The sequence below is a fragment of the Zosterops lateralis genome, assembly GCF_965231275.1.
Source record: "Zosterops lateralis genome assembly, chromosome: 4".
Classification (NCBI taxonomy): domain Eukaryota; kingdom Metazoa; phylum Chordata; class Aves; order Passeriformes; family Zosteropidae; genus Zosterops; species Zosterops lateralis.
Window position 1 is genome coordinate 45,169,730 of NC_139765.1, and position 15,447 is coordinate 45,185,176.

At 39.2% G+C, this 15,447-nt stretch overlaps 1 protein-coding gene across 1 annotated transcript in view; it reads left to right on the top strand.

Moving 5' to 3' along the window:
* The first annotated feature begins 363 nt into the window (after positions 1-363).
* Positions 364-15,447, top strand: part of YAF2 (YY1 associated factor 2) — a 32,439-nt gene continuing 17,355 nt past the window's right edge. The window contains exons 1-2 of the mRNA XM_083858738.1: positions 364-549; positions 687-812. Coding sequence (XP_083714864.1) covers positions 524-549; positions 687-812 — 152 coding nt within the window. The 5' untranslated portion in view covers positions 364-523. The remainder of the gene's footprint in view (positions 550-686; positions 813-15,447) is intronic.

The window sequence follows — 15,447 nt, forward strand, 5'->3', positions numbered from 1 at the left end:
AACCAGGGCCTGGAGCGACTTCTGTGGGAGGAAGCACGAGACAATCTAGACGCTATTGCGAGCAGCCCCGGGCGCCCAGAGGGGCGGCTTTGAGGAGAGCGCGGTGCAGGCCGCCCGCAGCCACTCACCCGCCGCTCCGCCCGCTCTGCCCGGCACCGCCTCCCCCGGGGTCGCCTCCCCCGGGCCGGTCCCGCCCCCGGCCCGCCCGCCGCCCCCAGCAGCCCCCGCGTTGCCCGGGCTCCGCCGCCGCTGCCGGCCCGAGCCGCCGGCGGAGCGAAGGTGCCGCCGTGCGCGGCCCGCCGGGCGCCGCGGCCTGCGGGCGCCGCTGGTTGGCGGCGGGGGGACACGTGAGCGGGGAGGCGGCGGCGGCGGCAGCGGGAGTTTCCCCGACAGCTGGAGGTTGCGGCGGCGGCTCCTCCTCCCCGGGTCCCCGCTGGAGCCCGGAGACCCCCCGCGCTCCTCCTTATTGACAAACGCACAAAGGGCCGCGCCGGGGCCGGGCCGGGACGCGTCTGGAGCCGGCATGGGAGACAAGAAGAGCCCGACCAGGTAGGGGCAGCGGCGGCGCTCTCTCGTTCCCCGGGCCCGCCGGGAGCGCGGGGCCGGCGGCGATGGCGGCGGGGGCGCCCCGGGGGCGGCGGGGGCGTCGCGGCCGGTGCTGCCCTGGGGCGTGTGTGTCTCCGCAGGCCCAAGCGGCAGCCGAAACCCTCCTCGGACGAGGGGTACTGGGACTGCAGCGTCTGCACCTTCCGCAACAGCGCCGAGGCCTTCAAGTGCTTGATGTGCGACGTGAGGAAGGGCACCTCCACACGGTGGGTCGCCGGCGGAGGGGGAGCGGGGGCGGCGGGGAGCGGCCGTGACAGGAATCGGGGCAGGGGAGCCGCGCAGCATCCCCGGGGTGCGAGAGAGGGAGGGCGGCCGTGACGGGAATCGGGTCTCGTTTACCGGGTGGGGGCGAGAACACGCAGCCTCCTCCGGCCCACAGCTCCGCGGTGAACCGGACCCGGCGGCGCGCCGGCCTGTGGGGAAACAGAAATAATACACACCAGGAAGGGCATAAGTGCCTAACCCTGGAGAGACAGCCCTTTCTCACGGAGAAAAACTGTCCCCTAGGGTGTGCCTGCTAAGACACTTCCCCTTTTAATTTATTTTTTTTTATTAATATTTAAAATATTTTTTTTCATTAATTTAACTTTGCCTCATACATAACCCATTGTTCGATTATTATTAGTAGTATTAGTATTATTTTAAATCGCTTTTCATCACAGAGTGTCACCGTGCAGGTTTCCGAGTGCTGGGGGGGGGTGGGTTATAACCCTTCAGTGTTTAGGGAGGAATTGTTGGCTGAATTGCGCTTTATGGAATTCCCTCCCTGTGTAACAGTGACTTCCCAGGAGGACATTTCTCTGTACACCGGTCACAAAGATTGCGGTGGATTAACTGGCTCCTGTGCCTGCCGGTGGCCTGAACGTGTGTGCTTGGGGAATGGAGGCTTTTTACAGGCGAACTTGAGTGCACTTGTAGCCATGCATGCTAATAGAAGAGAACGTTTCTCAGGAATCCTTTCTTACTGTTACCATACCTGTGGGTTAATCCCATCAGAAAGAGAAGTTTAAATGGCAATCAAGTTGCAATCCTATCAAAAGCCGCAAGTACCTTGTAGATATTGGTCAAAGCGGTGCTGAGTATGACTTGCAATAAATGTTACATGTTTGAAATTGTAAGTACAAGGTTGGGTCCAATTACTTGACAAAAATGATTATTCTTTATTTCTGGAGTTGGTTTTCCTGACTTCTGAAAAACAGAATGAATATTGAAAGGACATCTCATGACTTCAGTTGTGAATATTAGTTGAATGTTTCGGTTTGTTTGTTTTTTAGGGTTTTTTTAACAAAGGAAATCAGTAAGGTAAATGACAAGAAGGAATTGCATCTGTCACATATATTATGGTTTCCAGTCATAACAATGGCATTATGTTTACATCACAGAGAGATGTGTACAGATCAGTAATGTTCAGCAAAATAAGACTGCTGAATTAATGCAAAGTCTTTAAAAACATCGTGAAAAAGGCCTCTTTAACATCCAGTCAGTTTGATAAGAAAAGTCAGTTTTAAATTATGTTTTACTGCATTGGAAACTCATCTGGATAAAAGTGTTGAAACTTAACAAACAAACAAAAAATGAGAAACAAATATTTTCAGTGTCTTCTGAGGCCCTACTTGAATATTTCATCTTTTAAAGAATTTTAAATTATTTAAATGTAAAAAAAAAAAAATTAAATAATTTTGCAACAAAAAGTCCTTTTTTTTCTTTGCTTTCCAGTTACTCCCTGACCTGGTATGTGAAGTTGATAGGTTGAGTTTTGTTTCTCTCTTAAACTCTGGGAACACAGGGACACATCTAACATCTAACCTCCTTAAGGTTTAGATGGGTTGCATCTTCATATGATTGCAAAATCTGTGTTTTACACATGGCACTAGGTTGATAAAAGTCGAGGTTTCAGGCCAGGCAGCTTTTGTCTCCAGTTCTGGTATATGATTTGCACTAGTAAGTAGACCTTTGTGTCCATGAAGAGAATCATTAGGGTGCCAAAGAAACACAAAAGGCCAACTCGGTGTTTTTTTGAGGGTTTGTGTATTTTTTTTGTTTTCCCCCCAAGGACTTGGAGTCCAAGTGATCAAATTATTACCTTGTTAAAGCATTAGTTGGTGTTCCCTATAGGACAAAATGGTTTTCATCAACACGGGCAGGATAACAATACCACCATGTTTTGATGGCACGGAGAATGCATTATTTATTTATTTTAGTCTTCCATTTTGAAGCTTGATGTAAGATTAAGTTGATGCATTAGCATGGTTGTTGCTGTGCAATGGTTCTTACTTAGAAGCTTTAACTGTGTTATTTTACTGATTAGAGCTTTGTCTGTAAGACGTAAAACACTACTTTTTTTGAATTGAGAGAAATCTCTTTCTTTGTGTGGAAATGTGTAATACCTGATTGTGCATGTTAAACTTCATTAAATGTGACCATATTTGCAGATGGAAAAACAAGCATTTGTATTGAAGCTAAGTAGGTTTGAAGGCCACTGTAAATTAGGTGCAAAGTTGATTAAACTTTTTTTTTTAAAATATACTGATTATGCACTTTTACCTTTACAGAAATATTTTCAGGTATGGGTAGGGTTTGTGGGTGTTTTCACTGTTGAATAATTTCTTCTCCCTGAAAGAGTTATCTTTTGTGCCAGAGACTAAAAGTGGATTATGTTCTTTAGTAACTGATAGAGTTATTAAGATTAGTGCAAATAAGTTTTACAATTTATTTCTTTATTATATTTTATTTGTAGACTGAATTTTCAAAGCAGATTAGATCATGGAGTTAAATTACCTTTTTGTCTATGGCATTGAATGGTTAAACTGGGCTGTCCTTGACGGGGGATGTCTCAAGGGAAATCCTAGATGCTGCAGGAGGTGGTGTAACTGATTCCCAAAGTGGCACTCTGTGGTTTAGTACTAAAGCAGTGCCCCAACATGGTTCCAGTTAGATGTGCCACAAGTCAAATGTAAAACTAAGATCCTATCTGTCAGATGGAGATCCCTGTACCTTTTACTCTACAACTATTGCCAGGCGTTAGTTTAGTAATGTCACTGAGGATTTAAACTCTCCATGTACACATAGCTTTAGTATTTACTTTCTAACCTAAATTGTTCTGTTTTGTTGCCTGGGTACTGAGAAATTACTATGTTCCTCTTGATAGGAGACTGCATTGAGTATAGTAATTTTCTACGTGTGACCTTTAAGAGATTTTGAAATCTTCCTAGATGAAAGATGTTATATAAATGTAAGGAACATATGACTTTAATAATTACTCCTTTCTTGAACATATCTCCTGCTGAAGTTCATTAGAAGCACAAGTAAGGAATAGAACCCTAATGGTACTATGTTATAGAGGGAACTGGTAGCTACCTCTATATTTAGGTTACTTAGTAGTTTCCATTACAAAGAAACCATATGACCTTTTGGAGGTTTGTTGTTTGCAAAAGCCATTAGTTTGGCAAGAGGAAAAGTCCTTAGCCTAAATAAGTGGTCTGATTTCCTTGCCCCATGAAATAGTTTGAGTTTTGCTGAGACTAAATCACTTGAAAATCTTAATTTCCCTTCTGTCACTCATATTGTACAGAAAAGTCTTTGCTAGAACACTGAAAAAGCCCAGACTGGAACTGTGTAAAAGCAACAGAGGCAATGATGGTATGCTGAAAACATGGAAGGGAATTATATGGCTCCTCGAGAGGTTATCATAGGGTTGCTGAATTTGGTTTGATTCTCACAATTACTGCTTTGTCAAAAGAAAGTTGCCTCCACTGACAAGTTACCATTTCTTTCTTTCCTTCTGTTCTTCATGGCACTGTCTGTATCAGGAATGTACCAATACTGGTTGACCTTCAAGAATTGGGCTGGGTCCTTGGACAGACCTTATTGCAGCGAGTATTTGTTCCCAGTTTGTCCATCCTTCAATAGATGCTTGGATTTTGGTTTTCTTGCCAGCTAACACCATAATCACTGTACTTTGGATGTGTTTTAAATCTGAAGATTAAGAGTTTGTGTTGCTGGGAAGAAGTACACAAGAGGATTGTCATTCCCTCTAAAGGAGTGGATGTTTCCTACTCTGCTGCCTTCTTGGAGGCTGCATTACTGCCTTGTTGTCACTGCTCTGCTTCAACTTCCTCCAAAGTGTTAATGCTCTTGTTATTCAGTTAGCAATAGCATCCAGATTTAAAATTACCTGTCACTTTGCTTTCCTTCATATGGTTTTTATGCACATGGTCTGATCTCTAGTTGCAGGATCCTGTTCTTTTTCCCATGCTGTTACAAACCACTTCTCCTTTCAGTGTGAACAATGAGTATCCAGGGCAGTGTTAGTGAGAGCTACAGGAGAAGATGCAAATATTGGCTTTTTAAACTTTGAAGTGTTTGGAATGATATTCTACTGTGTAAACAAACAAAAAGAAGGATGCAGGTGCCTGGGATCAATTTCCCGTTTTCAGACTCAGTAACATTGTGTGATTTTTAAATTAGAAAAAAGGGCCAAATTCCAAAGGATATTTTCACTAATAGTATTCTCTTAGCTAGTAATAGGGGAAGATTTGTTATACAGATGTGTATTTTATGATTGTTATGGTTTTATTTTATTTTTTAGAGCTACTTTCATTACTTGCTTTGAATTAAATAAAAACTTAATCTTGACAATGAGTCTTAGTGCATGCTGTTCAAGCTCATTATTTTTTTGGACTGGGGGAAAGATGAATAAGGAGATGAGACTGGTACAAAAGGCTTCTGTGAAGTTTTGTGGGGTTTTTCTTTTTTTCTTAACTTGTATTTAGGGTGTTTTTTTTAAGGATTCCTATATTTAGGGTGTTTTTTTAAAGGATTCCTATTTGATACACGTGTTGAGTGAGCTCTTATATGCACTATCATTTATAAAATAACCCCTGAAATTTATGGCCAGAATGAGAAAGTCATGTTTAGTCAGGATGAATTTTTGTGGATTTGGGATCTATACCTCTTCATGTCCTATACTGCTGAAGTCGAGATAATATATAACCACCCAAATGAAGACATGGCTTCTGTGTTCTATCATCTGTTGATCTTCATCACTGAATCGTTCCTTTTCTCACAGACTAAGGTATGAAAAGCCAAATTTAAATCCCACCAGATACCTAAGAGTGTGAGATATAAGGAACTGGGATAGAATCTTTGTACATTTCCTTGGTATTTATTCCTTGACTGTGCCTGAGAGTTTGGCTGACTAATGTATTTTATAATATCTGATGATCTCCCAAGTATGAGATACAGGTCTCTGCTTGGAACTGCCATGAGTTTGTTTTGTGCTTTGAGACTCATAAATAAAATGTTTAATTTTTTAACTTGGATATCAAGGTCATTTTTCTTCAGAAAACATGGGCAATGTGTTTAGTCATGTACCATCTGGATGTTTATAAGCACAAATCAGTTACATTTAATCAAATCTGGTATTTGTATTTCTGTTGAAATGCAGTACTGCTGAGGACAGAGAGTTGGTACTTCTCTTGCATATCTGGTTTAACATATCTGTTTCACAACAGCTTGTTAAGGGCTCCTCTGCCTTCCAGAAAGCAGCCTCTGTGTGTGCACACACGCCTGCGTGTCAGGGGGAAGGTTGGGAAGAAGAAAAAGAGGAAGAGGTGCCTGTCATGCTCATTTTACAAATACATGGCTGAATCAAGCTCAACAGGCTCAAGAGCTGTTCCTTACTTCTGGTAGTTTAGAGAAGGAGATATTTGCAGCAATGAAGTGACTGGAAAAGTCATATAGAGCTTGGTAAAATATGGGTTATATATTACAAGTTTTATTGTTTAGTGTTAATATTAAATTATGAAGAGAAGCAAGAATAAATAGTTCTCTTTTGCTCTGTAGATAGCCATTGAGTCATCCAGTCATTCTGGACTTCTAGTCTTATTTTTAAAAAGATGTTTTAAAAATAATCTTTGAAATTGTTTAGGAATTTATTTAGGAATTGTTTTCCCTTAAAAACAGAGTGAAACTTAAGAATTCTGCACAAATCTATTTCAGTGTTGTTATAAAACAATGAATGAATTTTTATTGGGTGGCTCAGTTAGGTGCTGCTAATGGGTGTAGCTTGTATGGGCAATAGAGAATGCAATGGGCAGCCAACCAAAAGAAAATCAAGTCTGTATTTTAGAAGGGAGCAGGAGGAGTGTTGTTGATTTTTTTTTTTTTTTTAAGGTTAAATCTCATGTTAAATCTTTGTAGTTTTGAACCCGACAGGTATTTTCATTAGGTACTCTAAGAAGCTCACAGAAAATGTGATCTACTTGATCCACTACAATCTTGGTATCCTTTTGTATCTTGTTGTTACTTTAATAGGGCTTTTTGTGATTGTGGGGCCTACTGTGCTTTGTGCTGTCTTTTTTGGAATTCGTAATTTTCATTCTGAGTCACCTTCATGCAGGATTGTCTTGTCAGAGAGTTCTCATCACCTCTCAGCTTGATTCTTGTTCTATTCCTTCTACCTTTGTCCAAAGTATAATTAAAAATATTAAATATTATGCCTGTAGAACCTCACTATAAATGCTACCCCATAGATACATGTAAATATATCTACAGCTGGTTGTTGGGAACTATTAAACAAGCTAACCCAAATTTTGAACTTCATTCTGCACAACTTTGTCATCATCATAGTTTAGCTTAAGTGGGAGAATTTATTATTGACTGTTACAAGTCAAGACTGGCAATGTGTATTTCTTTTCTCCTAGTCAGCAGGGCTACTAGTCCATTAAAAAACAAACTAGACTATCAGCCCAATTGGCTTTATCCTTTAATGCTCCCAATTCTTAAATAATTTCATTCTAGTATCTTTCTGAAATTTGAGTTAGATTGAGGTTTTTATTTGCCCATCTTATGATTTTTCATTTTTTTTTTCCTTCTGCAGTACTTGATGACTTCTTTCACCTTTTCTGCAGTTCTCTAAGCATTTTTTCCTGAGGGTGAATTTCATTAGAGGCTGTTGACTGCCATAAATAACATTCAGTGATCTGTTTCTTATTCTATCTTGAACTCATACTCCCTTGTTTGATTTGGTTATATGGAATTAAACTTTTGTGTGGGTACTGAAGCAAAGAAGACTTTATGCCATCTGGTATATGCTTTCTTTCCATGTTTAAGTACTTTCTTTTGGGGCATTAGTAGTGCATGCTTTGATATATGTAGCATTGCTTGCTGGGGTGTTTTTTGGGGTTTTTTTTTTGGTGTTTTGTTTTGGTTTTTTGTTGGAAATGTCATTTTTGTTTTTAGTGCCACCAGTGGTATTCTTATTCTATGTGTCTTTTCTAGGGCAAATTGTCTGTCCTAGACTAAAGGGTTTGAGTAAACCCCTAAAATAAGATGAAGTATGTTAAAAGAGAAGATTAGCTGGTAAAAAGAAAGCTCTTGTATCACTTGTAAAGTGATGAAAATTTGCGTTTTCTGCTCCTAACTTTTTTCCAATTTTCCTTGATTGCTGTGACAGCCCACTATGCCTGTTCCTGTTTAAAACTTGATAGAAATATCTGTACTTTTCATCTTGAAAGTCAGGTTAGGACAGTGTGCTTTGCAGAACATTTCCTCAGAGTATCAAATGATGTCTTCTTGGCTCATACAGTCAGCTACAAGATACTTTTGAAGTAGGCTAGTTAGAACAAAATACTAAGTGTTCAATTTTTATACTTTCACACAGTAGCTTATCCTGGTTTAAGTAGGACAGAGAGATCCTGAGGATTGTCTGTTCTCTGAAGTGCATTCCACTGGTATGTGGTACACTAATGTAGAGCAGGCTTGAACTTGGAGAGTTCAGCTGCAGAATGTTGTTAGGAGGCTTTTGGCTGGCAAACTTTCCATCAAAAGTCAGATTGAAGACTAGAAGATATGACCTTGATGTCTGCTACAAGTTTTTTCTTGTTTTCTTAGGAGTTGAGGGGTGGGAAGGAAACAGTCAATTGAAAGTTTTCCTATTCTAACTTACTGAAGATTTGGAACCTATCTTTAAACTTTTAAAAAATGCTCGAATATACTTTCTCTGTACCATACAGTTCATATGACAGTGCCTAGTAGGAAAAAAAATGTATGAATTAGTAGGGGCTTGAAAATTCACTATGGAAAGAGAGTTCCCAACTCTAAAAGCTGAAGAAAGTTGGTTTGGCACATGCTGTGAAAGGAAAGTTATTTGTTTTGGCTATCACTGAAATCTCTTATTAGGGTCATGCACTAGAAATTTTGTAATTGAATAAGGAGGATAAAAGAGAATGTGAGGACTCATTCCGTGGCATCTTTTTAGATTAATGAAGATCTTAATGAACTTTAATGGAGACTTGATTTTTTTTAGGGAAAGTGTGTAGCCTTTTCCCCTAAGGAAAGGCTGGACATCTTTGGGGGGCTGGCTCTGAATGGAAGAAGTTTCTAGATTGCTGCCAGCTTTTGGGAGGGTGACACCTGCAGTGCAGAGCAAATAAGGTCAGAAGCAAGCTCCTTCCAGTTTGATCACAAAACTAGCTGTACCAAGTATTGGCCATGGTCAGTGCAACAATGACTCTGCTGCCGCATCAGTGTGATCCTCATATTTTGCAGGTTTTTTTGCATAGGTGCAAGAGGGTTTCACAGTTTCTGCAGGAAAGGGATAGAGGAGCAGCGTGAAGGATCCAATCTTTTGTGGGATTGGCGTTTGGAAGAGGTCATTTCCCTGTGAATTCCAAGGGTCTAGGAGACTGTAACCATTCCTTTTTCTGTAGACTCCCAAATACGGCCTCCTCAGAGGATGGTGTTAGAAGAAACTGAGCTTCCTGACTCCTGCTCATATGTAGCTCATCATCATCTAAGAAACATAAATTAGTTGATAGCAGTATGTTTCTCAAGCAGGATATTTTCAATACAGCTGTCACACTGAGTGTTGCTGCACCACAGCCTGTGGCATGTGGGGAAGAATTCTAACAACAATATACAAGAGGTTGGGGCTTTTTTAACTGCTTGTTGGAGAAGTAACATTTGATGGCTGCTTTGAAAACTATCCATAAAGATGAACTTTGTCTTTCTAAAGGTCCTGATACAGATATTTCTTAGAGCAGTCTGTTAGGCTCTGTACCAGTTGTCTTCAGGAGACTCGCTGGCCTCATCTGTTAAATGTCATCTGGAAAATAGGGCATTCCCTTTAAATGATTAAATAGGGACACTGCCTCAAGGGGCGGTTTTCTGCACATTTTTACAGTGACTGATAAAACCATATGGATCATGTGAGTCTATTCTAATTGAATCAGCTTTTATTGAAAGACAGAATTGCTAGAAAAGCACTGACTGAATGAATTCCAAGTAAATGATTAATGCTGTAAAACAGCTAGGCATATAAAAGCACAAATCAGAACTGTCTGAAGGTTAGAATTCAAATATACATAGGATATGTAGAAATTGCATTGCTACTCTGCTATATGGAGATGGATCTATATCATGTTTTCTCCTACAGACCACTAGCTCCATTGTTTGCACTGTCATAATTATTCAGTTGCACTATTTGCAGTGGCAGTGAAATGGCCTGTTAACACTCTAGGATATGACAGAAGAAATGGTAATGAGAAAAAATTATTTTGGATAGCAAAGTGTTGAAGATGCATTTAATCATGAAGTGCTTCAATGTAGCAATAAAGACCAATTTCTCTCAAGATGGCTTTGTGTGGTGATTAGTGAGGGCATATTCATGGGACACAGCAAGCTAAATGTAGTTTAATCTGATAGTTTTGGTTCTATGAATAGCTTAATAGAGTACTGATGACTGAGGGAGAGTGAGCTGATCTGTGTCAGAACCCAAAGACTGCTTCTTCTGCTAGTGATTTAATTTAATTTAATTGCTAGCAACTTGTACTTGCATTACAAGAACTGACAGTAGGAAATATTTTTTACTTTTTATAGGACTTAAACTGTTAAAAATTAGGAGTGGCATCATTATGTGAGCTGCTTGCTTCTGTGTAGAACACAGGTTTCAAGATCTAACTGGCCACAGCATTTGCAATACTACTTAGTATACACAGTATCCCATTGATTTCCTGTTTTCTTTAAATAGTATCACTGATGTACTTAAAAGTCACTGAAGTGAATCTTCTTTTTTTTTTTTTTTTTTTTTTTTTTTTTTTTTTTTTTTTTTTGTTAGGAGGTAAGTTGTGGCTTACTGGAACTTCATCTCAAAAACCAGCAATAGTAATGGAATCAAGCTTTGTGCTGGGTGTATAGTGAAGTTGAAAAAGCAACTTCCTTTGTTATGGAATATTGTTTGGCAGAAGCTAAAAGCTCTTGTGCAAGGTGCTGCAGCAAGAGATCGTGGAGTAGATATGATTGTCAATAAAAAGCTAAATGTAATTTTAAAAAGTAGATTTTACTTATGATCAAATCTAGAAGAAAATGTTAAGTTAGTTGAAAAATTGCCTGAAAGCAGAAAATAAAGTCTGAAAATACCGTAGCTGCTAGTCTGCAAATATATGGAAGGATATATTAAAAGCTGTTGTGCTTTTCATTGTGTTGTGCAAAAATGCTTAACCATTTTCTAATTATTTGGGAATTAGTGTTTTACATTTGACAAAAATAGTCCCTCTATTATTGAAGTTTAAAAAAAATATTGAATGCTTTTAAGTGTTTACTGTCAAACTAACACTTGAAAATTTCTTTGTCTTGAAGCACGAAGAAAGGTCAGTAAAAAAGGTAGGGAAATTTTTGCTTGGTTTCTGTGCACCCAGATTGCATATAGTTGCACCTTAGTGGTACAGATTTAAGCACAAACTGGAATGAATGGCCTAAAATGTAACAGTTAAACTTTTGCCTTCTTACTTGGAGGTTTAATAAGACTCTGCCACTCTCTGTGTCAAATTGGTTGTTGAGTGCCAGCATTATTACATTAGGACAGCTCTTACAGTGCTTACAGCACACCTACGTGTATGCGTGTCTTGGTTGTAGTTATTTCTTTCTGTATTATAAAGAGTTCAGGTAACAAGTTCTTGACTCCTAGGAAATTCTTTTGCATTTTAAGCATTGATAAGATTATGATGCGAAATTTAATTTTGTCCTGTTTATATAACATTGTCAATTCCATTTCAATGTCGATACAAACGTAGGCCTCAGCCTTCCAACATTTTTTGTGAATTCCTAGTCTTGAAAAGAAGAGCAGTCTCTTTGAAGTTAAGCTCTTCAGAGGCAGAGGTTAGCTCAAAGCAAGGAACAGTCAGGTAGCTGTGTGTATGCTTAATTTTTTAGGTGAATGTTTAGGTGAAGTTGCGTATATTTTATTTGTCCTTAAAACCAGTTAAAGAAAGAGGAGAAAAGTTAAACTGAGAGGGAAAAGAAACTCTGGAAGGGGCTTAGCTACAAAAATCACTAGTGTCAGTGTTACCTGTTTTGCTGAAAGACCTCTGAAAAAGAGTGAAAACATGCCTGAGGAATTGGGAATTTGCTTGATACAGTAACTCGTTATGGGGATAGGAGAAGGGAGGTAACCCTCATAAAAAACCTGGCTAATGGGTGGGAGGAAAATTTATTGACTTCTTAGTAAGATTTACTTCAAGGTAATATAACTTGTTGCAGAAACTGAACTTGAAATATCTTTCTTTCATTCTGGAGCCATCTAGACATTCTGCCATCTAAATCTGCATCATCGATCCATCATGGAAAGTCACATTCCAAAGCTGCTGGTAGCAACCTGTTCTGTGATCTGCTGAATGAAAAGCTGTCTAAGCTCTATTACAAAGTTAGAGTTAGATCTTTGCATAATTAATGTCTTTTTGAAAATGCACAGGAAGCTTCCTTTTCATACTCTAACAGTGCTACAATACTCAACTATAGATGTGTCCTGTAAAAGTTACTGAAGTAAATGCTGTCAGAATTGCTCAAAACATTCATATCTATGTGAAGGTGTTCTAATAGGTGTTACAGGAGTATTCATTCCTTAGAAAATCTTCTACTTAAAACCACTTCTTCACATCCTTCAATTTGTTTAAAAAGCTGCTTACTGTAAAATCATGCCTCTTTCTATTTGTCTCTCTGTATATATTGCTTGCTCCTTTTATTTTTAAATTAATTGCTCTAGTTACTGTGTTAAGAGATATTTGAGAATGTGGACCTTAGAGTAATGAGGACACGTGGTGGAGGAGATAGCAGAGACTAGCCAGAATATGATGATCAAGTAGAAGGTATGTGAAGATAAGCTTTTCTTGAGATTCTTGTAATAACTGGAAAAATGGAAATTAGAGAATTACTGTGGATATCAGATTTCTATTAGCTTCGTCAGACATTAATATTTAGGATAGATGTGAGTGGAAAATGATCTTCAAATAAATTATAAGATATTTAAAGCCTGTACATTTGTATTGCGAGATGACCCAGTGTAGTAATGAAAGAACAGAGTAGAATTTGAATGATTCAACTTCGTTCTCAACAAGATTTTCATGCCCTTACTGTATGCTGTGTAGACTTTAAAAAGATGTGTATGAAACAAACATCAGCAAATCAGGATTTTTATCGGGGTTTGGAATGTTTACAAGGCAATTCTGAAATCATTGCTAGATGAGAGAGTAGCGAAAGCTGGTGGAGGAGGAGTACTAGTATACGAATGATGCTGGAATTCCGTTTGGAAAAAATATTAGCTGAGTCAGCTCAGTCAGAAGCACAGGAGCAGATGGAAAGGAGATAGAAAGTCTGCAGGGCATGAATACAGGGAGGGATGGATACAATCCATCTCTTCTGTTTACAGAAGGTTGCTTTCTAAGCAATTGTCTTTCATGAGTAGTAAATGAAGAAAATGGTGGGGTTCAGGAAAACTTGAGTGGTTAGTTGGAGGAGCTGACTAACTTTCTCTGAAGCCCAGTGAGTAGTTCTAGGTATTTTTTCCTACAAGCTTCTTCTTTTATGCTTTGCACAAAGATACTTAATTGGAAATTCCTTGACTTTGATTTTAGAGTTTCTGCTACATTTGTCAGAAGTGTGACAAGTGTTCTAGGTTTAATCCATAATGCATCAGCATACTCTGTGTTTACAGTGCAGCTTTTGGAATGATCTCCAAGACTTTCCCAAGGAGACACCATACAAAAAGTCATATGTGAAAACTATAAAGGCAAAAGCATTTCTTTTTTGCACTGATTCAATTCTATAGCAGTCAGCTTCGTGAGTTTGACCGTAGATGATATATATAGATTATTTAGTACTTGTGAGATCTTTTGACTACAGCAGTTTTGCTAATTCCTGTAAACACCTGGAGAGTAAAATTCAGGGCGCTAATTGACTAGACTTTTGGAGACCTAAATCTGAGTTTCCAAAGAATGAGTCCTGCCATGCTATGGCAGGACTTTTTTCTTCTGAGTACTTGATGACTTCTTCAAGTCGTGCTGAACTCATTGCCTAGGCCCTGTGCAGTGAGGGCCTAAAAGCAGCAAGAAGTTGAGTAGAAGATGTAGGAACTTGCATTAGCTTGAAAGCATTTTTTCTGTCCTCCTGAATCACCTGAAAGGGAAGAATGCTTTAAATATAAAGACTTTTCTTTTTTGAGGAAAAATTCTTTGACCAAGGGTCAGATGAAATCAGTCAGGTTTCTGTTCCAGGTATTTCTAACTTCTCTTTCTTGAGGAATAAATCTGCTGTCTTGTCTCCCTGCAGGGAAGAGAAATGTAGATAAATGGTACTGCTTAAGGATTATGGCTGCCTTTAAATGAAACCTCCTTAAGTCTCTGAAGCCAGATTTGGTTTGGTGGTGGTTTGTTTTTTTTCTAAGTGAAGAAAAGGATGAAATTCATTTGCAAAGTTGAAATTTAGTAATGTATGTGATACCATGTAGAGATTTTACATTTAAAAAGGTGAAAAATGTTGAAGAAATACCGCAGGCTTTGTTTTTCTTGGGAATGGGGTTTTTTCTGGGAAGGAAAACATGGTAGGACATAAGATATTGCTGATCAGTCTTGAACTGTTCTGATGAAAAGACAATTCCAGGTGTGTGATAGTTGCCTCTTCTGTTTGATAGTATTGTCATGATCATACAGGTCTTTTCCAACCTAAATGATTCTTTGATTCCATGATACTACCTGTCTCATTGACTCCTACTGTCATTCAGAAGGTAATTGATTAGTATTTGGAAGAGAAACTTGAGTCCATGAACCCAGAATAAATCAATACCATCTTGGGCAGCTAGGACATCCTTCTGTAGGAACAGTGTTTCACAGCCAATTTCTTCCTGATTTTTCAGATGGGACAAGATGAGTTTAATAGGAAACCAGGAAGTAAGAGGATTTTGTAATTAAAACTGTATCAGCTTTTTGATACCTAAGCAAAAGTGGACTAGATTATTCTCTAGTTATTGGAGGAAAAGTTTGGCAAGTAGGTTGACCAGAGCCCAGTAGCAGCCTTCAGTATCAGGCCTAATGTGCTATTTTAAATCTTTTTAGATCAGTTGCGTGTGTCCCTGGCTTTAGAAAACAGATAATTCGCAGCTTGAGACAGGATAAGCCTCTGGCAAGAGTTATTGGCCTGAATTGATGCCAGGAGGTGGTTGGACTTGAAAAGAGGAAAGGCAAGGAAAGACTCACATTAAAATGGAAGCTCTGCTTGACTGATATTGTGGATCCAGGTTTTCCATTGAAGAACTTCCTTCAGCTTGATTGAATGCTGAGGTGACAGCATTTCCTTAATCTAGACCCATTGTGTTTCAATTGGGAAATTGTAATTTTAATATTTCTGCAGTAATAAAATATACAAAACAGGCAATAGAGCTTCAGGAGAGAGTGTGCCTTTGAGTAAGTTGCCCATTCTTCAGGATGTTTGAATCCTCTAAACTGCACATTACAAATGACAATACACTTCCATCAACAGGTTGGAAAAAACACTGGGATTTAAATATAACAT